The 24537-nt window shown below is 38.9% G+C and overlaps 1 protein-coding gene across 2 annotated transcripts in view; it reads right to left on the bottom strand.

Moving 5' to 3' along the window:
- The window catches only part of TIMELESS (timeless circadian regulator), a 33228-nt gene that overhangs the window by 7473 nt on the left and 1218 nt on the right, over positions 1–24537 (bottom strand). Inside the window, exons 1-26 of one of the 2 annotated variants that reach the window (XM_053455675.1) lie at positions 19909–20017; positions 18244–18376; positions 17699–17852; positions 16109–16223; positions 15714–15776; positions 15253–15354; positions 14848–15003; positions 14173–14306; positions 13673–13760; positions 13253–13429; positions 11922–12139; positions 11325–11428; positions 10915–11084; positions 10370–10495; positions 10130–10281; positions 9946–10043; positions 8566–8692; positions 6906–7107; positions 6399–6550; positions 5975–6060; positions 5706–5829; positions 4527–4609; positions 4109–4251; positions 2923–3142; positions 2627–2695; positions 2150–2268 (exon numbers count right to left, since the gene is read on the bottom strand). In XM_053455675.1, the coding sequence (XP_053311650.1) occupies positions 2150–2268; positions 2627–2695; positions 2923–3142; positions 4109–4251; positions 4527–4609; positions 5706–5829; positions 5975–6060; positions 6399–6550; positions 6906–7107; positions 8566–8692; positions 9946–10043; positions 10130–10281; positions 10370–10495; positions 10915–11084; positions 11325–11428; positions 11922–12139; positions 13253–13429; positions 13673–13760; positions 14173–14306; positions 14848–15003; positions 15253–15354; positions 15714–15776; positions 16109–16223; positions 17699–17852; positions 18244–18340 (3279 nt within the window). In that variant the 5' untranslated portion in view covers positions 18341–18376; positions 19909–20017. Of the gene's footprint in view, positions 1–2149; positions 2269–2626; positions 2696–2922; positions 3143–4108; positions 4252–4526; positions 4610–5705; positions 5830–5974; positions 6061–6398; positions 6551–6905; positions 7108–8565; positions 8693–9945; positions 10044–10129; positions 10282–10369; positions 10496–10914; positions 11085–11324; positions 11429–11921; positions 12140–13252; positions 13430–13672; positions 13761–14172; positions 14307–14847; positions 15004–15252; positions 15355–15713; positions 15777–16108; positions 16224–17698; positions 17853–18243; positions 18377–19908; positions 20018–24537 lie in introns of those variants that run through there. The other variant, XM_053455672.1, reaches the window with a different exon arrangement.

A 24537-nucleotide genomic window follows, 5' to 3' on the forward strand; every position in this document is an offset into this window, starting at 1 on the left:
GGTGTTAATTGGGATGTTGTTGAACCCGGCCAATTCAATTTACCCCATTAAATCATACATTTTTTTAAAGTAGACACCCCATGGGCATTTAATACGCCAGTATTTTAACTCTTTCCATGCGAGAATTGTTTTAAGCTAATATGCTAATTTTAGGACTTGCTCACAAAAATATATTTTTTATATATATATTTATTTTTTTTTTGCCTTTTTTTAAAAAAAAATTTAACATTTTTTTTCAACTTGGAGGTTCCCCTGATAGTGACATCAGTGGGAAATGATTTTTACATTTTACTGGTTTTTTACTATTTTTTTCTAATTATTATTAATTTTATTTTATTTTTTAATTTATTTTTACTAATCACACTGTGATTAGAAAGCTGGGCTCCATTGACTTGCATGGTGAATGCAGTACCTGTATTCAACCTGCAAGTGGAGCCAGAGTTCTCTAGATGGTCTGGACCATCTAGCGAACTTTAAAACTTGTTTGTATCTCTTGCAGGGCGGCGGCCACGGGCAGCTGCGGCTGTGACCGCTCTCTGGAGCGGTCACAGCCCATCGAAAGGTAAGTGTTTGGTGTCGCTGGATGCCTCCTGATCGAGGCATTCCAGCGACACCATTTAAGTTTAGGAGGCGATCGTTGATCGCCTCCTAAACGCTTTTAAAACGGGCGTCCGCCGCCATACAAAGTATGGCGGATGTTGACGCCCCGTGGAGGGGCCAGAGATGGCCCCTTCGTGCCGATCGCGGCGTTGCTGAATGCCTCGAGGTCGAGGCATTCAGCAACGCTTTTTGGGTGCAGAAAGCGAAAGTAGATCGCTTTCTGCACCCGTTTAAAGACGTGCCGGTCCTGGCACGTCAATTGTCGTAAAGCACATGCTTTTCCGTGTCGTGCCAGGACCGGCAATTGTCGTTAAGGGGTTAAGGACCTTGGCTGGTAGGTTGTTCAAGCATCTTGGTGAGCTTATTACAGATCATCTGTGGATTCAGGCAGCCTCAGTAGCTTTTCTCTCTTCATGTAATCATAGTTAGACTTGATGATGTTGTGCTCTGCGGGGGGCCATTCCATCACTTCCAGGACTCTCTGTTCTTTTTTTAGCAGAAGATAATTCTTAATGACTTTGGCTGTATGTTTGGGGCTGTCAGGCCACGGAATAAATTTGGGCCAATCCGATACCTCCCTGATGGTATTGTATGAAGGATAAGCCTTCGTTTCAGCAATGAGGTTAATTATGACACAATCCTCAGCTACATTTGCATAAATGCAGCACCAAACTTGCAAGCAACCTCTACCATGTTTGCCTGCGAACACTCATTCTTGTACCGCTCTCCAGCCCTTTGATGAACTAACTGCCTTCTGCTAGAGCGAAATATTTAAAATGGACTCATTAGTCCACAGCATTCACCATCATTTTTCTGCACCCTAGTTCCTGTGCTTTCATGAATAGTTGAGTCGCTTTATTAAGGCCGCAAGTCTTCCATGAAAGCCACTTCTGAACAGACTTTTCCGGACAGTAGACCAAGGGCCCATCATTTTTTTTTTTTTACCAATGCTGAGCTGATGGCGCTGCTAGACATCTTCTGAGTGCACCCGTTTGGTATAATTGTTTAATCATACACCTATATGCCTACAATATCCCTGACTTTGTGCAAGTGTACCTAATATAATTGATGGTGTTTTGAAGGCAAAGCGGTCACACAAAATACTGATTTGATGTAGATTTGTCTTCTGTCTTCTTGGAAGCCAGTGGAGGGTTTCAGAGGGGGCAAGAAGGTTTCACAGAGGGGGCAAGAGAAGCATAAGAGGAGCGACGTGCAAGGAAGATAAGCCTAGAAGCGGCATTTAGGACAGACTGTAGAGGAGAGAGTCGTGACAGTGGAGTGCCAACCAGAAGAGTGTTGCAGTAGTCAAGATGGGAAATGATAAGTGAATGAACCAGAGTTTTTGTGGATTCTTGGGTGAGGAATGGGCGGATACGAGAGATGTTTTTTAGGTGCAAGCAGCAGGATCTGTCGAGGGACTGAATGTGAGGGATGAAGGAAAGGTTAGAGTTAAGGATGTTATCCGAACAGTATTTGTGGATTGCATCTTTAAGAAAATAACACACTTCCACTGCTTGTTAAGGTAGGGAAGTTGGGTAGTAATACTTACCTGTTCATTTGAAGGAGGACGGACACCCAGACTCTTTAGCAGTTTTTGGAACGTTTTATTCTCCATAGCATCCTCATTCTCTTCCGTTAAAGGCACAAGGGGTATCGATTGAGAAGAACCTAGATTATGAAGTAGAGGTCAAAGCATCTACTGATTACAGAGTAGTATATGTCTAAGTTAAGCCCACACTTTATTAATGCACAGAAATAAAGAAATCCAGAAAAAATGTATCAATTGGTGTTTCTGTATTTGAGGGCTTCCTTGGTATTAGAGAGTCAGATAAAATGGAAAATACTTTGTATCAGCAAACTCTAGCTGTCTACAATACAAACTATCATTTTGAAAGCATGGTTGTTAAAATAGTAGACCATATATTTATAATTTAGTGTTAAGCTATTGCATACACACATACATATATATATATACACACACACACACACACACACATATACATATATACATACTCTAAACACTTACCATCCTCTTCTTTGTCTTCTGCTGCCCGATTTAAACAGTTCTGAAGCCACAATATAGGACTGGAGAAGCCTGTGAGAAGGTAAGTACATGAGCAGAGAAGAGTGAAAATTCATGTAAACAGGTGTGGTTTTTTTGTAATAATAAAAAAGTACTAAAAATGTTTTAACTAAGAAACGTGGAGGGATTTTGTTTTTAAAGAAAGTTGTAAGGGATATCCAGCTAGTTAATTCCCTTTATAAAACCATCTGCTGTTCAATCTTTAAGTCAATAGTAGAGACAGCTGCTTGGTTACTCACCCTCCCGCTGCAGTCTCTGTACAAGACTTTGCAACTTTTTGTCCACAAATGATTCACTCTTTCTTTTGTCCAACTTCTCTTTTGGCTTTGACTCCTTGGCAGATTCCCACTCCTCTTCCTCTTCACTCTCCTCTTCATCGTCTTCCTCTTCTTCTTCCACTTCATCCACATCACAGCCTTTTCCATCAATTCCCAGATCATGTAGAAACTCCTCCTCAGACTGGAAATAAAATAAAAATAAAAAAAAAAAGCCCTTGAAGGTAGCATTTGAGAAAACAAAATTGGAATGCTTACCAAAAAGCTTTTTTGCTTTCATTCAAACAGATTTAACTGGAAATAACTGGCATAAATATTTCCTTATTTAGACTTTTCCATTACTATAAATTACAAAATGCAGGTGAAATTTTTTATGTAGCTGGCAATGCATTTGTTATGCCAGGAGATTTCTTTTTTTACATTAGTACAAGCTGTGAAGTAATTGCAACTGTTTGACTTTCAGTAATCCACAGCAGTCCCACCACTAAAACGGTTTTAAAACTAAAGAAAATAAAAAAAAACCTCTTGAATTTCTTACTAAAAACACAGACAAATGCAAAGCTTATGGTTGGCTTACATACACAGATACTGTTCAAATATGTTATGATTCTATTTAAATTACGTGTAAAGTCCCATGCAACCTCACCAACAAGTACATATTAAAGCACTGTAACAGAAATTCTTTGCCTGCTGGAAAAAGAAATGCTCCTCCATGTGCTGGTTTTCATGACATTTTTGGCCAGCAACAGGTAAGCAGTCCCTTTCAAATCAACATGAGTGCTTTCTGCCCTTCGGGCACAGAGGTTCTCGTTACAATTTCCGAGACCCTAGTGAGCCAGGGTTGGGGCTATGCCACATGTGTGCATTAGCAAGCAAAATATGTGTTTTGCCCAACACATGTTCTGTATGCCAAGGACCTGGGATACTAGGAAAGGAGACAAATTACATTGCTGAATCTCTCCATGCATTTGCAAAGAGACAGCAATACAAAAACGTAAATGGGACAGCCAGCTATATGGCTAAAGTGTCACTTTAAGGTGGTTTTGCAATATCCAGGCCAAATCACTTTGCAAGGGAGGATAAACTCTCAACCAACACAACATCTACAATGGACAAAACCATAGCAAACGCCATTTTGTGATGAATATACCATGCCAGAGCATTTCCCTTTTCTCTTCCTCTTCTTGTAAAGTTCTTTGCGCTCTGACACCAGCCCCATGCTGATTAGTTTTTCTATGATCCTGGCTTTGGATCGTTTGGCAGTGATGTTTTTCATGATGTTTCCCAGTATGTCTGCCAATAATAATAATAAAGATAGAAATGCTAGAAACACACAACTCACAATAACGGCTTCAGACAGTATATAAGTGTGTTATCCTACTTATTCTCTTAAAGATTACACTACTTCCCAAGCGTGCATTTCATTAAAATGGTTAGCTGCCAACAATGTGGACTTATTCCAATAGTTTTGCTTTATGTTTTAAAAACAAAAAGTGTCAAACACGCTCTACATTTCCATTATGTGTAAGCTCGAAGTTCAAGAGGAGCATCTCGGAACTTGATCTCACCGTCTGATTCTTGGAACAATTCGTATAGTCTCTGAAGCTCCAGCTCTTGGTCCTCTGTCCACAGTACAATGCGAGTACCTTTGCTGCAGTAAAGCATACATCACATTTGGTTAATAGAAATTAATAATCTTCTATTAGAGATCCACTTAGCAGGATTAGAGGTACTGTTCCACTTACAAAAAAACATTAACTGCGCTCATAAGTATAAACAAATTAACACTATCAGTTCTATTTTTTATTCTGAAAGTTTGATCACACGTAAAGAAACATTTCTTTAAAAACGTTTTAACATTGTCTACTTCTGTGTCCTGTGACAATTAACTTTTTCTTGAAACATTACAAATGAGACAAAATGCTGAATGGATTATTCCTGAAAAGTTTGACAATTTAAAAGTACTAAGAATGTAGTTCTAAGTATTAAATTCAGCACAGTAGGTGGGAGAGCACCTTTAGCTTCTTAAGGACAAAGGCATTTTTATACTTTCAATATTTCTACTACGTCTTTGTTCATCCATAATTTTCTTATTTCCCATTTACTATATTCACATAACGTTTTTTCTTTCCTTCTTTTGAAACCATATTTATCTATATAATCCATCTTTTATTGAAATTTTTTGTTTTTAAAGAACGAAACAGAATGTTTTGCAATTTTACATGCTATAATTTATATATATTATATGCAGCTTTTCATTTATTTTAGGACACATATGAAAAAGGTATTTTTTTTTTTCCAAATTGTAATATTTCCAAATTTAGCATGCAGTCTTTACTTAAACTATATGCTCCGGAAACAGACAACCCAGAGTATTTTACTATACTCATTTTTGGTGCATCCATTTCTCCTCCAATGTCATCCAAATTTGGCACAAATCTGCTTTGTAAACAACGCTGCTTTGGATGTCTTGCAAAGGGTATATGCGACTGCAGGTAACAAAAAAAACACCCAAAGGGCTGCCCTGAATGCAATGGGATTAACTGAGCTCTTTACACTGGGTCGCTTAGCCCGGGGCCATACAGATTAAAGATTTTAATTTTCAAGAATTAAAATGATTCAAATGTGAAGTTTGCTAATTTACCTTGCAGTAACAATCAACTGGTCAACATTGAAATAGCAGCAAATGCATCTCTCGTACCAGTTAAAGGTGTATCTTTAAATAAAAACATAGCAGTTGTACTTACACCTCTTTTTTGAAATCTTTGGCACTATCAGCCAGTCCCATTTGTACAAGATGGTTTATAATTTGTTTCCGGGTTCTGCTTCCAGGTTTCAGATTAGCCAATATAGTATCCACCACATCAACATCTTGTAATCAAACCACAGAAAGGGTGAAAAAGAAAACATGGTACATTTAATGTAAGATAAAAAAAATAAAATAAATAAAAAAGCATTCTGGCATGGAAAGAATTTAGTTTCTACTGATGAACCTTAACATTTTTAGTATGCTTACTTTCAATTTCTTTATACTGCAAATAAAGTCCCCTGAGCTCCTCTTCCTCCTCGGGGGTCCATTTCAAGCGCTTGTGATTGCCTTCGCTATTTTTATGGAGAGAGATACACAGACATTAACATTCAAGGGATTATTCACTATAGCAGGAGTTTGTAGGGGAGTTACTGCTTCGAGCTCACTGACGTAATTATACATTACGAAGAACCCAGTCAGATTTCTTGAAAGTCACTACACTGGTTAAACTAGCGCGCGACAGAGGGCCAGCTCTCCATTTCCTTCTGGAGCGAAATGTGGTTGTAAAGAATGGCTGCTCATACAGTTACAGTGAAGTCAGTGGGGTTAAACTGCCCCTGCAAATCCCTGCTTTAGTGAATTAACCCAAACACCAAACCAACCAGTCTCTAAATGTCCAAAACAACCTCACCTCCCTCCTTCGGCAGTTTTTCCATAACCTTCTGTCATCTCTCGCACCACATTTGTATTTTTCCAGAAAAGAAGCTCTACATATGCTTTGTTGTTTGTTGCCGCCAGAGCAAAGAACTTATTCACGATATATTTAGAGAAGCCCACCAATTCCTGGAATAACGGAAAAAAAAATAACTACGGCGCTACCTCTGCAGGTCTATATTTGTTAGGAGTTCCTCTATTTAGTAAAACTTCATATGATTTTGATTTTATTCATTTTTGACATCCGATTCAACTTATATAATTGCTCTCATTTATTTTCCTGGATGCTGCTGTCTGCATTCTGGTAAGCAGCACTCACGTGCCACTGCAACGCCGGCACGATAAACTGAAGTGACCTATTTGGGGTTGGTATCATGCAATCATGTATGAGTTATCATAGGATCGATTGTAGCAACAAAACTGCATGAATATCACATTCATAATTCCTTAGAAATTAAATCTGATGCCTCCCATGTCCACATACCTTATAGACACCGGCTGCTGGGTCATTCATAATGCGATTGAACAAGCAGAACACAGAAAGCTGGAAGAGAAGTGCCTCCATTTTGAGATCATAAGCAATACGGTGCAGCATCTTCACTACACAGTGGTTGGTGTGTGCACTGTTCTGCTGGTAGTTCTTCAGCAACAGGACATAGGTTTTTACAACGTTGGAGTTAGCAAATCTACAGCACAAGCACAAAACGTATTAAAATACACCGTGGGACTGGGTTCTTTAGTTTTGCAGAAACTCAAACACTCTCTTAATATGCAATACTTATACAGCTACAACAAAATACACAACATGTATGAGGATGCAGATTATTTGATGCATTGCCACATAAAAGTGATTTCCAATTAACATAAGTAAAATGAGGAAGAAGCTATTTGCTGTCTAGGTTTTGAATATACACTGCATGACCAAAAGTATGTGGACAACTGACCATCAGACCTACATGAGCTTGTTGGACATCCCACTCCCAAAGAACAGGCTCTAATATGGAGCTGCCCTCACCTCTTTACAGCTCTTCAACCTTCTTGCTAGGTTTCAACAAGATTTTGGAGTATGTCTGGGAATGTGTGCCTATTCAGCCAAACAAGTATCTGTAAGGTCGGGCACTGATGTTGGAACTACTAGGACAGCTGCTTTTTACGTGTTATGAGCTTTAGCACTCAGCAGCCTCAGTCTGTTAGTGTGCATGGTCTACCACGTCTTTGCTGAGCGGTTACTCCTAGATGCTTCCACTTCTCAATAGAACTTATCCTATAACAGTGCCACGTTTACAGTAATGGAGCTTTTCAGCACAACTCATTCTATTGCCAATGTTTGTCTATGGAGATGGTATATGTGCTTGATTTCATTCACCTGTTAGCAATGGGTGCTGCCAAATTTAATTTGGAGGGGTGTTGACATAGTTTTGGTCGTATAGTATAAATCAATACCACGTATATCTTAAAATTAAAAAAAATTCTGTATGTGCAACGTCTGAAGAACTTTGATGGGTGAGATGAAGATCTACATATTCTCCTCTTCCTATCTGAGGCTCCGGACAACTCTCAAGGAGTTTTTGTGCCGCATTAGATATTGATACACAGTATTGTTGTGTCATTGTTCAAATGTATTCTCATAGAACTTCAATTGGATTGCCTGACCAGGAAGTGAGCACCAGGACCATCTAAGGTGAAGTGTCACTTCCGCTTCAACAACCCAACAGACAGAACAGCAGGGCCCTCACTGTCTTCTGAACAAGCATGGCGATTCTGTCATTTTAAATTGTCCCCTATTGTAACAGCGCTACAGAATCTGCCGGCACCATCTAACTAAATTTAATCTAATAAGTTTGGTGTAGCAAAAGACTCGGGTTTTCTCTGCTGTATGAGAAATGGGAGGTAAGATGGTCTCTAGATGGTGCTCACACACCAAACAACCAAGAGGGAACAGATAGGGGGGAATTTTTTTTTTTTTGCTCTGTCTGCATTATTGCCTAAGAAAAAAAAGCTTGTCCTGACATGACAGCCTCTACTACGAATTCATATGCAGAAACTATAAATCGGAATATCAATACATGCACGTTATTTATAGATCTAGCCCTTTTTACAGACATATAAAACATCAAGTCAACTGTAATTAGAAGACAGTTTACCGTTTCATATAATCTATAAAATTAAACTCCTTTTCAGACACTTGAACTGAGGTCAGCTCCTCTTCCTCTGCCTCTTCTTCCTCCTCCTCCTCTTCCATCAAATCCTCAGCTTCACCTTGTGATGACCCTGAAAAAAAAGTTTTAATTTTCATAAAATGTAACCTACTATAAGAGCAAATACAGGGGAGATAGGCCAGATTTTGATGGAATGTATTACACGTGGCGCAAATACCTAAATTAAGCGAAAAGAAACTAAGGTGATTTTATATTATCTGTTACAACATAAGCTTTAGGTGAAAAGAAAATTTGAACTGGAGTTTGTTCTCTAGTGTGATATAAACATGCATGGGCTAGGCTATCCTAGACATAAGACAATACCAAGGAATAGCATTTGAAGTTTACTGGGGAATGGGCAGACAACAACTGCTCGTGTTTTTAAACTGGGAGTTTGTAGGCAAATTACTGTAAACTGAAACATTTACTATATTCATAAGGACCATGCCCAGAACGAAGGTCCTGCATAATAACATCCAATAAATCTTTTGTATCATGCGGTGCCATTCTTACAAGAGCTCCTCACCAACCTTTATAATGCAGCGATGTACAGCTCACCTGCAAACTTACAATCCAGCAAATAAATTCTTACTTCAGAGGTCTACAGCTAGTCCTTACCGCAGTAATTTTTCTATATATTCATACTGACTGGTACAAACACTAGTTTGCTATTTGTCAGGGATGTTACGGAAAAACACGCAGTTAACGAGAGTTGGCACTTCATGGGGATAAAGGTGTTGCTGCAACGCCTTGACAGACATTTAGAAATACCCCAAAATTTTGCAGGGGCGTCGTGTGATCGCTCCCTGAGCAATGACATTCACCATATTAAAAGGCAGTATGCCTCCTGGGACCTCTGAGCTCCCCAGGAGCTGAAATTAGCAATGAAGGGAAATGACGCCGTGTAAATATAAAATATATCATATATAAATAAAAATGTAATAAGTTTAAAAATAGGTGCCCAAACACCAAAAAAAACTCCCCCCAAAGTACAAAAATAAGTAGAACAATAGTAGATATCGTACAAAAATATTGTAGAATGTAAGGGAGAATTTTATGATTAGAATTTAAGCAGGTTTTTTTTTTTTTTTTTTATTAGCTTTATATGAGACTACATACTTATAATATAATACATTACATCATACGATCAAAAATGGTATCTAAAGAAAGATACCGTCTAAATACTTTGTCCTGAAGAACACAACATATCATGTGTCTGGGTAAATGTAAATCAGAAAGAAAAAACCTTAAAGCACAAAAGTTGTAACTGTAAGACTTGTTTTGACAGCATCTGAAGAAAAAACTAAGGGTGGTATTTTTCCTTACTAGGAAGGTCTGCTAAGAGAATTTGTTTCATCAATTCAACTTCTTCCTCGTGTTCCATCTCTGGAGAGCCAAACACGTCCCCCTCTGGCCAGACTTCTCTGGGAAGGAATGACAAAAATAAAAATCACAATAAAAACACCAATATTAAAATGTGTAATTATGTTTGTGTAAGCACAATGATTACCTGGCAGAACGCAGAAGGACAAGTGACTCTGGTGCCTTGCCTGAAAGAAGTCCATCCTGAATTCTCACAAGAGCTTCTGTCCGTTGCTCCTCTACAGGAATCTCAGAGGCTGCATCAAATGGCACAACTGCTTCTGGCAGACTTTGTGAGCCCTAATTATGCATAAAACGAAATACATAAAATATCTTTGAAATGAGTGCACATAATTTGAATTTATTTTAATCGATGAGCAGGTTTTACCATGACACAATCTTTAAGTTTCTCAGAAACAGACTTCCAAGTTTCCTCCAGCTCTTCTGGGGTCTTACGATGACCATCTGTGGAGCGACGCACAGACTTCTTTTTCTTTCTTTTGATCTTTCGGTTCTTGCGTATCAAAGATAAATTTAGTATTATTGATTGGCTGCATACGCACAGAGGGTCTTGTTAAAAGCCCTGCACTCAAGAAAACTCGCCAGCGCTGGAGCTCACTAGTGGTAATTGGATCATGTGTTAGACCAGCCATATCTCTTCCAACACAAATAGCTGGGGAAGGGGGAGTAATGAAGAAAACTTAAAGGCACTATACAGCTACCGTATGCAGTACACATGATGACTGCATTGTCCCTTTAATTTAAAAAAGTTTAATAAACATATGTTGATCCAGGGCTAACACTGGACATTTATTGTCCAAGCAGATACTGACTGAGTTACACAGCCTTCACTAGATTTGAATCGTTGGGACTCAAATGTAAAATTACAAAATGTTTGGTTCGTTTCTAGCGCCTCTGTAAGGAAAACCTTACCTGGACCACAACTGTCCTCTTGCCTTTACAAAACCTTTCCAACATTTTCAGGAACAAATGAGCGGTTTCCACTAGATCCTTTAAAAAGGAACGTGGCTGCTTAGTTTCATCAAACTTTCTGAATAAAGCCAGAAACAGCTCCCTGTACTCCATCAAGTAGAAAATATTATCTGCAGGAAAAAAATATGCTTTATACATTAAATTGAACTCTTTCTACCAGACTGTATGGACAAAAAATAATGAAACACTACCTTAGTATTGTATATTTTGCCTCAAGCAGATAACATCAATACACCCTCCTTCATTTCTAACATTCCTTTTTATGAAAAGCAGTAGTACACTACACCAAAGTAAATGTCAATATGTAAAAAATAAACCATGAAAATTCAAAAACAGTCAGTATTACCCACTTTTAATAATAGTGCTGCTTTCTCTCACAGTCTCATCTTTAGAATGGTCCATTTCATGGACAGTGGTAAGGAGCTCTTGATACGCCTTCAGGGCAAGGTGCATTCTGGTATCGGGTAAAAAGGACACGTATCATCCCCAAACGTGTTTTCTTTAGACAAACAATTTATGTACAGTATACAAGATTATACGCAAAAGACCTCCAGTGAAAACAATCACGTTCACAAAGTTTAATCGCTAATGTTTAAATATTTTATTCTCAGGAACAAAATTGAAAAATAATGATAATTTTTGTAACCAGTTAACTCTTTTTTTTACAAAACATGTGTTGTTTAGATTAGAAAAAAAAGGTAAAAGCCACATCTCACTCAAGGGTTCTACTTATTTTGGAAAATAATTTGAATTTGTTTTTGCTTTTTTAGCTACTTCTCATTATGTAAACATGTGTTATGGTAAGCAGCTGGAGTGGTGGTTTCTTTTTTCTTTATTTACATTCATTTTGCTTTATATGCCTAAAACCAAACGCGTTAAGCATTTGCTCGCAATGCAGAATCATTTCAATATAGATTGCCTACATAGATACAAAAGAGCTTGCTCACCGACGGGCCCAGGACGAAGCTTCTTTCTTGTCAGTTAGCATCATCTCATAGTAGTTGGTGAGGTTTTGTTCTATGAAATGAAAGGTCCTAATGCTAACAGTTTCAGATACAAGCTCTGGCCTGAATTTGTACAGGCGATTGAAGGCCATGAAAAATGCCATAGACCACAGGTAGTAGGTCTCGTCGTGCTGTTGGGCTTTCTCACGAATCAGATGATCCTAAAAATGTTAAATGCCAAAAGGTGAAACATAGACAGAAGCAAACATGAAAAGTAGCATATTTAGGAGGTAAACACAAAAAACAGAAATTGCCAACAATTTACGCAGCACTCAATACATATATTTAAGGGGTATAACAATACGAGAATTGACAGAATAAGACAAACCGATATATTAGGTACACACATATATATTTGTAGCTTTAGATGAATAAACATTCAGCAACGAATACAATGGCTTTGAATGGAAATTCATGATTAGAACCAGACAACCAGAACATGGGAGGTTGCTCTCTTGCCCAGAAGGATCTGTGGTCGCTAGGATTTCTGTCATCCTTGTTTTGGATCCTAACACACTTATAGCTTGTTTATAAACCATGTTTGCCTCCAGCAACTGGATCATTGTTTCCAGTAGTTTGTTTGTTTCTGGTGTTTGAATTCTGCCGATATTGTCTTTTGATTCCATTTATGCCATTTATTTTCTTCTGTACCTTGTATTGCCCCTTTGATTAACTGTTACTTGATCTTGTCCCAGACTTGGATTATAAATTTTTCTAATCATTGTATGCCGGCTGCCAGTCCCTGTCAGAGCGTCTGCCAGTCCTTGCCACAGACTCTTGCAGTCTTCCAGCCCCTATCACTCAAGGGCTTCTGGCCTTGTCTGTAGATGGCACCCAAAGAGTGGACAGGGGCTGTAGTGCAAAAGTCATTTGCAATCTGAGACTCCTGGGTCTACACGACTCAAAGGGTTCTGAACTAGCGCTGTCCCTACACAGAGACTCAAACCTGAATTGGTACCCTTCACTGAGACAAGTTTCAAGAAAAGGTGGTCAAAGTCTTATACACCATGGAAATTCAATGAAACAAAGATACTAAGGATTAAAGCATTAATTTAACATTTAAGAGCCTTTTGGATGGAGTATAAGCATAGTTTGCTAGAAGATCACACAGTTCTGTCTCAACATGCATCCATACACTTGCACATTGCAATTCCTTCCCATCTCTTATAATTGCTGGACATACCTGGATGCTGTCCCTTACAGCTTATGGTGTAGAAAGTCAAACACAATAGAAAGCTATACAAAATTACAATTACAGAAGGTTGCGCTCTCACCTTCACAATGTACATGAGCCGGTTGTAACAGTTCTCCAAGAAGTCAATGCAAAACTCTTTCAGAAACAGACGGACGTTGAGTGCCGACCTGCGGGGCGGTTCTGTGTCCCTTGCTTGTTGTCTTCTCTTTGGGACTCTCTTCACCTCCTTTCCAGAGTCATGGGAGTAATTCTTATACTAACATCAAGCACACCAAAAAAGAGGGGGGAAAAGCATTTTAGATTAATGTTTGAAACAATCAATTTTCATAAAAAAAAAAAAAAAATACACACACACACACACACACTCGCCTTATATTTCCCCTCTATTCCCACATAGATTATACAATGCCTTAGACTATCAGCAGCACTTATAGGGGAAGCGGCTAAGCAGGAGTTTTAGCACTTTTAGGAGTCAAATTCTTACAAAAGGAATACTTACATTATGTAGACCTTTATGGTAAATGATGTCTCTGTCTGCAATAGACTTCATTCCTTGTATGACATATGAGCCACCAAACCGAGAGTGCCTGAAAAGAAACAAAAAACCATTGCGGATAACTGTACACAACAGCCACAAAAGGGCAAAGTAGGCTGACTTACAAAGAAAAACACATAAATCTTGAAACTATATTGATTACAATGCAGAAAAAAAACAAATTATCCATGCACGAGTAATAACCTTAAGGGCTTTTTAGACTTTTTATTTAAAAGGCATGGGTAATACAGGTATTCACTGTAGGCATGGCAGCTACAGATGCTTTGCTAATGAGTGCCAACAATTCCCTATTACTTGTCATTATTAAATATATGTGGCAGGTGGGACAATGCAAATACCATTTTACAAGGTGGCCATCGAACATATCATTGTAAACGGTATTTCTAAAAACGGAGGCACTTCAATAGCGAATACCTGCTAATCCTAAAATTTACTTTACTTACCTCGTACCACGCTGGAAAACTCTGTTCTTCCTCTCTGCAATTTCCCTCTGTCGCAGGATCTCCAAGTCCTTCACATCCGTGGTCCTTTCTGTGACAGATCGTGCCTGGCCTGTTGCAGCGAGATGTTCTGCGTTCTGAAAACCAAACATACTTTTTACCATTACAAAACGCTATAATTTTCTGACAGTAATTGAACGTCACATGAAGCAATCAATCCTTGACGAAACACATTGCGTGTGAATGCGGTGGGATTGTCCAAGTTATGTCCAATGGTCAACCACCGGAGGCAAATCTACACGGAAGTCTTTTATGAGGCCCTCAGTCTCTTTTTAAAGTAAGCCTTTTAAAGTAGAGGGGGAACGTTTACTCCTTGCACAAAATCTTTTATTCGTTAGCTTTTTTTTTTTTTTACTTGAGTGGTTGGCAAGTACACCATTGTGTTTGCTCCGCTTTTCAAGAGAAGTGCCCGTATTACTCGCTTAAGCCTACAAATGAGACATGTGTACAAATTTCTACATATTAAAATATAGATATGCATGTAACAGACCTTTAAACAAGGTGTACAAATATACCAATGCTATACCAAAAATATTCCCCCCTGCAGTTAGTTACTTTAGACTGTGATCATAATGTGCATCTAGAACGATTAACAACACAAAGTAATTGTAACCTTACCTGATCTCGGAACATAAGAGATACAGTCTCCAGCACATGCATACTCCACTGCTGCTCTGTCTCAGAACTGGCCAGGAACTTCACAAGGTCATCCATCCCACTCATGTGTACTGCCCAGAGTACTCTGTCATGGGTGCTAGCGTCATCATCCACGCTCTGAAAGATGAAGACAGGATAGTGAATAAGAGACAGTAATACCCGAGTTTTCTTTCTAATCTGACCAGTCATATTTCATGTGATATTAAGGACTGCAATGCATTTTTGTAATTCGCTCTCATTTCTTATTTGCTTAAATTGTAGCTGGACAACAGTCATGCTCATAAACTGTAATAATTTTGCTAATTAGCAATTTCCGAAACCAACAATGTATAAAAAGTCTTAAATGCACCAATGCTGTAAGCCTACCTTCCCTTCCTCTGGGTCAGCAGGGACATGAAGGATATTACGCACAAGCAGAAGAATCCTCTCAATAAGTAGGTTATGCTCTTCCCCTCTCTGTTCCCAATCCTTCATAAAAGAAACCAAACAACAAATTGAAATGAGTATTTTCTTCTCCAAATAATTTACAGTAATGGGGGTTTATTTGCTTAAGAAAAGGCAATTGTTTCACCTCAATTCCTCCAGTTACAGCAACAAAATTATTCCACTGATCTTAACTAAATAAACCCAAATGCCTCCTGTCCCTTTATGTACATAAGGACCCGTTTATGAGTCTGATAGCTAAATGAACTTCTCAAATGGGCAGGGGGCAATTCTGTCCTACTAATTTACAAAAATAAAGGCAAATGTGTAATAAGAACATTTCAGGGCATTTGCAGCAAAACTCCCAATCTTAATATGTAAAAAACAAGCATTAAGGCACTTACAAGCTGTAATAAATCATATAACTTTTCACTGAGGACTCCTAACAGCTTCTCGCTTGCAAAGGCCTGTGAAGAGGGAGTATAATTCTTCATATGACAACACATTTCTAAATAACACAGTCAAAATGTAAACATACATGTAGTTGGAATTCCCCAAACTTCATAAGACATGGCAAGGAAAACAACTGAATATACAAAATACTATTTTAACAGCAGCGAAATGACAAAAGTGATTGCAGATAATTTCTGTGCACTGTGGGAAGCTTTCACTTTTATATTAGTAGAATAAGTCTGAACATCTAAAATGTACAGGTTTGTTTCTAGATATTCCAAAAGATGCTTAAAAGTTCAAGACATTTAGTCAGATTTGACACGTATGTACAACACTGTACCCTCACCTCCTTGTAAGCCTGCAGATAGGACACCACTTGGAGATAGTGGTGTCGGAACGTGGGATCCTGGGGTACTTTCCCAAAGCAAAGTAATGCTGGTTGAGTTAGATTTACCATCAACCTACAAAAACAAAGGGCAATTTGATGGGATGAAATTAGTCATTCATTGTAATTTAATGTTTAAAAGGACATCATTTTAATAAAAACAGAAGAAAAAACAACTGCACACTGTGACCTCATTAGGAATTCTGCAGGGCAATGCTCTGTGGGGTGGTGAACATTTTTATTGTTGAAGCGGACACATTATTTATACGCAAGTCTGTTTACCACCAGAAAAAAAATCACTGTCATTTCTGAAAGAAAGGCCTCCAGTTTCAGAACAGCTGCGGCTTTCACTGAACATAATACACATACACACACACACATTGAATAAATCATGACACTGTGGTGTCTTGTGGTGTTGTTCATCTGAGGTTGTATTAAACATTTTTAGACCTACTAAGGAACAGGTCATTGTTATGTCCTAATGCGTAAAACCATAGAATTCAAAGAGGGTGCATTTTCTTTTTCACACTGCGTGTGTGTAATTATATATATATCCGTATACTTCCGTTCCAAAGTCTGGGTCACTTCTTTGAATTGAATGGTTTTTCTTTTTAAAAGAAAAGCAAATTTTTTTCCATTAAAATAGCATCAAATTGATGAAAAATACAGTGTAGATGTAAATGTTGTATATGACTATTGTCACTGGTAAACTGCTATTTTTTTAATGGGATATCTTCACAGGCATACAGGGGCCCTTCAGCAGCAACTATCACTCCTGTGTTGCAATGGCACATCGTGTTGGCTAATTCAGGTTTAAGTTTAAAAGGCTAATAATTAGGAAACTCTTCTGCAATTATGTTGACGCAGCTAAAAAGCCCCCCTGAAAACAGCTAGGTGACTCCAAGCTTTTGAACAGTAGTGTACAAATAAAACCAGGAGTGTCCAACTTTTAATTTAGATACTAATAATCACTAAATAATTTTCAGTTTAGTCTCTAGAATTTGTTTTTTATTCTGCCAATTTCTTAAGATATTCCAGTTAGGAAATACGACTTATGTCTCATTTCATTTTCTTGAATATCTGCTGTAGTATTCCTACTGAAATCGGTAGAAGCTGAGCACCAAATCGAATGCATACTAGTGGACCTCTAGGATTGGTTTTTACCAGTCCTGTTGAATTCAACTCAAGTAGCAGCCGGGGAAGTAGTCTTACTTTTCTAATTGTAGTATCTTATTGGTTGAGTCCATGTAAAGTTGACTCCAAAGTGTATTTCCATGAAATTAGCGCTTGGGTGTTCCTACAGATTTATTATAAACATTGTATTGATTTATTGTTTTGACATCTTTTTTTCTGAGGGTTACTGGTGCTTGCATAGATACATACAATACTCCCTTCTTCTAGATGCAGGGGCTAAATGGCTACTGAGTGGTGGCTACCATTAGCCTGCAAGCTTTCTGTTGAGCTCCACTGTCTCAAACCCAACACAAGCACAAAAAAAACAATAGTTTTTGCCAATAAGTCAGTAATATCTTAATGATGAAGTTAATGTACCGGATGACTGCATCAAATAACAGTTTGTCACTGTGGTGTTGGATGACCAAAGGTATGAGATCATTTTGCAGGATCTGGGCAGCTCCTAGCTGTTGTCGAATATCACGTGAATCATCCTCATGCCTCAGGTAACGGATTAAATCCTTTACACTTTCTACAGGGCAGAAAAAACAGGCATTTAAATTCAATCCTCCATCGTGCTCACTTAAAATGAATTGACATAAAAATAAATAAAATGTTGCCAACAACTAAAAAGAGCCAGATATGAAAAGAAACCTTTAAAGCAGCTATAGCATTATCACTTGTAAAATTAAGAGGACAGCACCGCCAATGGAGAATAAGTACTTTGCCAGTAACATGCATTTATTAAACCTGTAAGGAAAAAAAAAACCACTTAGGGAGTACCTTAAGGAGAAGCAGTATCACTTCAGAAATTTCCCTGGCACACACATTCTCTACAATAATAATTTTATATCACAGAGTTTCGCAAAAAATTGACACATTGTTCAAAATCAAGCAGAGATAACTAAATCAATACATCTTACCAAGGCAATCAGGTTCTTTGTGGTAAGTCTCTCCTTCCAGGTACCCTAGGGCACTGCATGTTGCTAATAATTCACAGTTCATCATGTATAAGTCCATAAACCTCTTGTCACGCTGAAAGAAAACAGGGGATACCTGCCAAAAAGGATTCACAAGGAAATGGATAAATATAAATGAGCAGAGTAAGTAGATTGTGTGCGTCCTATGGATAGGTTAAAAAAACAAAACAAATAAAAACCATTGTTAAGAGCTACAACACCACAGTTCAGAATTAAACAGTCAGACTACAGTAGAATATCATTAAGACCCATGGTTTACAGGCATCTGGATATTCAGGCACTGAAGTAAAGCAGACTCAACTTGATTTAAATTTAAGGGTTGTGAGCCATAGTACAGGGTGTGATATGTAAATATAACTTTTCCAGACTCAGTGTTCTATGCCTATAATTTAGTAGCAAAAAAAAAATAGTATTGGAAGAATAATGCCGAATAATACTTTGAACAACATTGATGTAACCAAGTCAGACGCTCTAAAAAGCATAACATTGATTATACCATTGAGGCTAAAGTTCTGGTTCTGCGCAAGAGATTCTTCTTGTGCTGCAGTAAGTGGTTCAGGCATGACCCCCTTGGGCACAGTCAGTTGAGCCATTAACACGACATTTTGTCTTCATCTTGGGCTCCAAACGGACAGAATAATGCACACAGTCGTGTACAAGAACCCTTTGAATGTGGCGACAAAGGAGTGCCTGATATAACAACCTTGCTGAGAACGTCTTGCGCGTGCAACTGTGTGCGTAGGACCCTGAAAGACACTACTAATGGCTCTGCTAGGAACGTCATATCTTTCTTTTACTTGCTCCTGTTCTGGACAAGTGGGGCAGCTTCATCCCTTACAACTGGCACACACCCTGATTTTACTAGGATTTCTGAAGATCACTGGACACTACATACTTCTAACACACAGGTCTGCATTTCACAGCTTTTGAAATCATTATTTACACTAAAGGATTTAAAGCTCAACCACTCCTGGAGGGGCCGTGATTACAGATTGACAGAAGAAAGACGTGGCCAAGTTTGTCATGGAACTGCGGAATTTCACATTTTACATTGGTGCTTCTTAACTCTGTTGGTTTCGATCATCCGGGCACACTCCTTAGGATGTCGACCGTCATATTTAGATTTCACCATTTTCACATAATTAAAGACATTACAATATTTTTGCATATCATTGTAAAAAGCAAAAACACCTGTAAAGGTCTGTGTGTGTCACAGAAACCAGATGCCGTTTCAGCTTTTGTATATTTCTATATTGGCAGCGAACAGAAAGAGACTAAGGAAATTTAATAGGATGTAAGAGTGTGGAAATACGGTGCCTCTGCTGCACTCAGAGGCTGTGATTGAGATTTCTAACACTACAGCTTTTACCGATAGAAACAAAAACGCTCCTACTCAAGAAACTGAACCTGCTTACCTTAAAACTGAACCAGGAAAAAACAAACATAGCACATGAAAGCACAAAACAACCGTAAGAAAGCAGGTTAGTTAGTGCAAAACACTTGGCGCAAAGATTTTACAGAAACTGTAAATAATACATTTGTGGCCGACAAAGGTGTTTAAGTATTACTCTATATCATGAATGCCTGTTGCACATACGCACATCTTACCTGCCCATGAGCAGACTGCACGGTGAAGGATCTTGTCTGGGCTTTACAGATCGCTGTAACTGTGAGCTATACACAGGCACTGCTTTTTCTGGCTCAGAAGGAGGAGGGGACGGAGTGGGGTGGGGGGGCATCATATAACTCTGGTTATGCAAGCGGACTAGTTACCCAGAGTCCCTCACAGACCTAGTTTGCTAGCCAACCTCTCTACTACTACATCATGTAACACCAACATGGCCCCGCAAAAAAAAAAAAAAAAAAAAAAAAAAAATGGAGGTCAGTCTATAATAGGAAAAGAACAGAAGGAGTATAAAAACCTGAGCCCAGAGGCAGCATGACATCTCAGAACCAGTGTGCTTATAACATACTTAAAACTTCTACTATTACCGTATTGGCCAGAATATAGGCCGCACCCCCCCACACACACTTTAGGTGCGTGTGTTTTTTTATTTTTTTATTTTATTTAGCACTGCTTCGGTTAAGCAGCAGGGTTAGGATCCAGATCCCCCGCGGCACTGCAGGGGACCTGGATCCTCCTCTCCGGCATCCGTGAACATCTGCGCGTAGACAACCTCAGCATGGGCTTCCACATGGGCTTCTATGGTGGACATAACCTTCTGGTGCTCCACCATAAAAGCCACAGGGGAAGTGTCGGCAGCAGAAGTTGCCTACGCGTATCGCGCAGACGTTCATCGTCATAGAAGCCTGGTAGCGAAGGTTGTTTGCGCGTATCGCACAGACGTCCCCCGGCCGGCACCGCTAGACACTAAGGAGTCTGGGGGTTCATTGATAAGTTGGTGGTGGGGGGGGTGGCATATCTAGGAATCAGAGTGGGATATTAGGAGGGCAGAGTGGCACTTCTAGGGGGCATAAAGCATATCTTGGGGGAAGGTGGGCATTTATAGGTGACAGGTGAGCATTTCTAGCGGGCATAAAGCATATCTGGGGGGTCAGAGTGGCATATCTGGGGGCATAAAGCATATCGGAGGCAGAGCGGCATATCTGGGGGCATAAAGCATATCTGAGACACAGAGTTGCAGAGTAAAGTGCATTATGAATTAAGGGGGTGGGGGGTTAAAATGGCTATTGGTTTTCTGGTTGTATATAACCTATGCTGACTAACTGCATAATAGATACCAAAAATTTTACCAGTCCACTAATGCCCCGTCTTATATTCATTATTTTTTCTTTCAAATAGCACCAAACTTTAAGGGTGCGGCCTATAATCGTGCCAATATGGTATATTTATCACTAACATAACAGTTTCATGCTGCTTCAACATTTCAGTCTTGTTAAAACATTAAAATTAGGAAATGTTTCACAAACCTATAGCAAAAAAAAACAAACAGGCAAATACCATAATAACCAACCGGACAAATAACATTCCTATTTGCAGACCAATAAAGTGGCAAATAAGCATCTCAAGAAGCACATGCTTCTTCCACTTCATATTTGCCAACATTTCACACTATAGCACTATGGAGACACACACACTGAATCTGGCAATATACATTCACACAGATTGTCAAGCAAGCAACAACAAGATTGTTCTTTTTAAACTTTTTCCCCTTGTGGGAAGAGGGAGAAACATTGGTTCTCATTCTCTTCCCAGGGACCCCCTGCACTAATCATCAGGGCAGTCTCCATAGACTTGCACGGGTGAACATTGCAATGTATGTGCTCAGCCAGCAGGGATCAGATGTAGACAGACTTTATTTTTTTTTTTTTTTTAGAACAGTTACTTATATACTAGTTCATTGCTTATCTTGATTGAGATTGATAAAGTGTGCAGAATTGACAAGATGGATTATTTTGTTAAGTGGCTAGATTAAGTGAGCAAGTGTAAGTAGTCAGAAAGAAGACCTCTAAGATTAAATGTAAGTCAATAGAACAGACTTATTTAGTCACCACAGTGGTAGCATTATTAGACCAATTGATAATGGTGTCCCCAATGGACAAGATACTAACATTTTCTTTCCTTCAGTGAACAGCTCACAGACCTTTACGAACACTGCCTGTGACACAACGGCTTAGCGCATGTTTCTGGGTCAGCGACCAAAAAAAAAAACAAATGAAAGAAGCAGTCCAAGTATGGTCTTAAAGCTCAGCGCAATGATAAGAGTACAGCTCTTTTAACATTAAGCACACAGACTAAACGGCAACAAGGGTTTGGATTTCTAACTGCATCAAAAGGAAAGTAGAAATGTGTACTTTCGAAGACTACCAGGAGGAAGATAGGAAGCAAAATGGAAACCAGGAAGACCACCAAGGAAACCATCATTGTAATTTTGGATTAAAGGTTGGGTGGCTTGCAATTTACAGTAAACGGAACTGCTTAAGAGATAAACGCCACTGCTACATTCCTAAAAAGTGGACAACAAAATCCGATGTGAATAGAAAATAATTCTTAGCAAGGCTTCTTATAAATTTCAAGAAAATGGCCATTCAATGTGATAATCCTTTGAGTATGTGATTAATTTATAAGTTCAAATCAAATGTACACATTTTTGCCTTGTAAGCATATATTGTCAGAAAGAGATTTTGCCATCTGTTACATGTTGCATACTGGCATATTTCCAGATTTTTCATGATTTTATTTTAGATAGCAGTAGTACAGAAACCGACAAGAAAGTTCCTTAAGGCACACATAAAAGGCCTGATTCATCAATCTCACTTCTGCACGATATGCTATTGGCTAGTTGTCTTGTGAATATGGATATTTAAAAAAGAAAAAAAAAAGTATATTCCAACCCCATCCAAGGAACACGTGTAACTGGAAGCATGGAAGCACATTCAGTGACTCACTTAAGCAGTGTTCTTCTATATCCATGCTTTGCAACCTCCATTAAAAGCAGTCACGTGGTTTAGCTAAAAGGATTAGACATGAATGTGGGACTCAATACATTAACCCCTTAGCAATGGAGGAAGTAACTTTTCTCCACAAAACAGGAAATTGCGCTGAGGACACAATGTGTCCTTTGCTACTTTAACCAATCATATTCAGTGTCGGCTGCAAAAGGCAGTGGGACTGCTGTAGCTAGCTACCCAGGAAGATCAGCAGAACACTACTACAGTATATCCCTAGAGTTGCTAGAGTCCCTGGAGATGCTGCTTTTTGCTCCCTTAGTACCAGGCCACAATCCCAGCCACAGACACTGGCAAGTAACCCTTGCTGGGTGCATTCCTGAATCTACCCCCCCACCACTGTTTCCTGCCAACCTTGTAATAAGGATTTATTCTGTTTATTAACCCCTTAATGACAAAGCCCGTCCTTAAGGGGTTAAAACCCACAATGGGTGTGTGTGTGTGTGTGTATATATATATATATATATATATATATATATATATACACGCACACATATATGAGAGGGGGTGTGATCTCTCAAATCAATCTCCATTGCCGTATTTAATTATGAAGTAGTTGAGGCCACACTACAAAAAAATGGCAATTTAATGCAGGCAGCAATGCACAATTCCTACTTGATTTTTTATTTTTTAAACGCAAACATGGGACAAAATGTTCATTTTTTAAATATTAGCTTGATCTAATTTGAGATGCTTTGCACCCATACCGCAAGAAGAGGGCAGAGGTCTCCGGAGGGTCTGGACAGACCTTCTGGGAATTCTTACTTTTTACCGGACACCGCCATCTTGTGATCACATGACACACAGAAGGGTTTTCTTTTTTGTTTGTGTTTTAGTTGATCACTTTCTAACCTGGGTTAACCAGGCACATCGTTCTTATTGTACGGCATTGTTTGTTCAAACGGATTTGTTGATACGCCCCAGGTACTTGCACCCATTGGGTAGCAATACTGGTGGGCAATTCAATCAGCTTTCTGTGTTTGGTCCCGATAACATTGTTCTATTTTTTTTTATCTTTCTGTCAATCCATAAAAGAAAGGTTACATTATAGCACATTGGCAATTACCGTATTTGCTCGATTGTAAGAGTATCGTATAGAAATTTATTTTACTAGAAAACATTAATTTACATGTCAACTATTTTTTTCAGATTTAATAAAAACTATGATTGAGAGAAATGCATTTCTTGTTTTTATTTCCTTTTGCCCCCCCGCCCCAGATATTCCACTCCAGATATGCCTTATACCCCCCTATATGCCATTCTGCCTACCAGATATGCCTTATACCCCCCTATATGCCACTCTGCCCACCCTAGACTTATCAATGCTTTCTTAATTTACCAGAAAGCACATATAAAGTCTCTAAGTGGAACAGCCCCTTGAAGACTCATTTGTTCTGGCTAGGCGATGCAAACCAATGCTACGGAAATCAGATTTTCTGTGCATACTCTGATACTTGATCTACCTGTGAAGCAGGTGATAACAGCTGAAAAGCACACGTGAACATCAACACCTGCTCCATGTGATAGCATTAGCGAGCGCTGCTCTGGGCATGCAAACGCTAATAAAGAACACAAAGCTAACGTGCCTTCCAAACACTGGTCATCTCGCTCCACCGACCGAGGCAGTGGTAGTATTCCTACATGCACCTCTGCCACGTGAAAGCAGGATTTAGCTCTTTGTCTGCACCACCCTTAGTTATCCTACCCAATATATACTATTGCCATTATAAATTTCTATATTAATTTCCACACCCAATGAGTTTGAAC

This window comes from Spea bombifrons, chromosome 2 (genome assembly GCF_027358695.1).
Source record: "Spea bombifrons isolate aSpeBom1 chromosome 2, aSpeBom1.2.pri, whole genome shotgun sequence".
In the NCBI taxonomy this organism is placed as follows: domain Eukaryota; kingdom Metazoa; phylum Chordata; class Amphibia; order Anura; family Pelobatidae; genus Spea; species Spea bombifrons.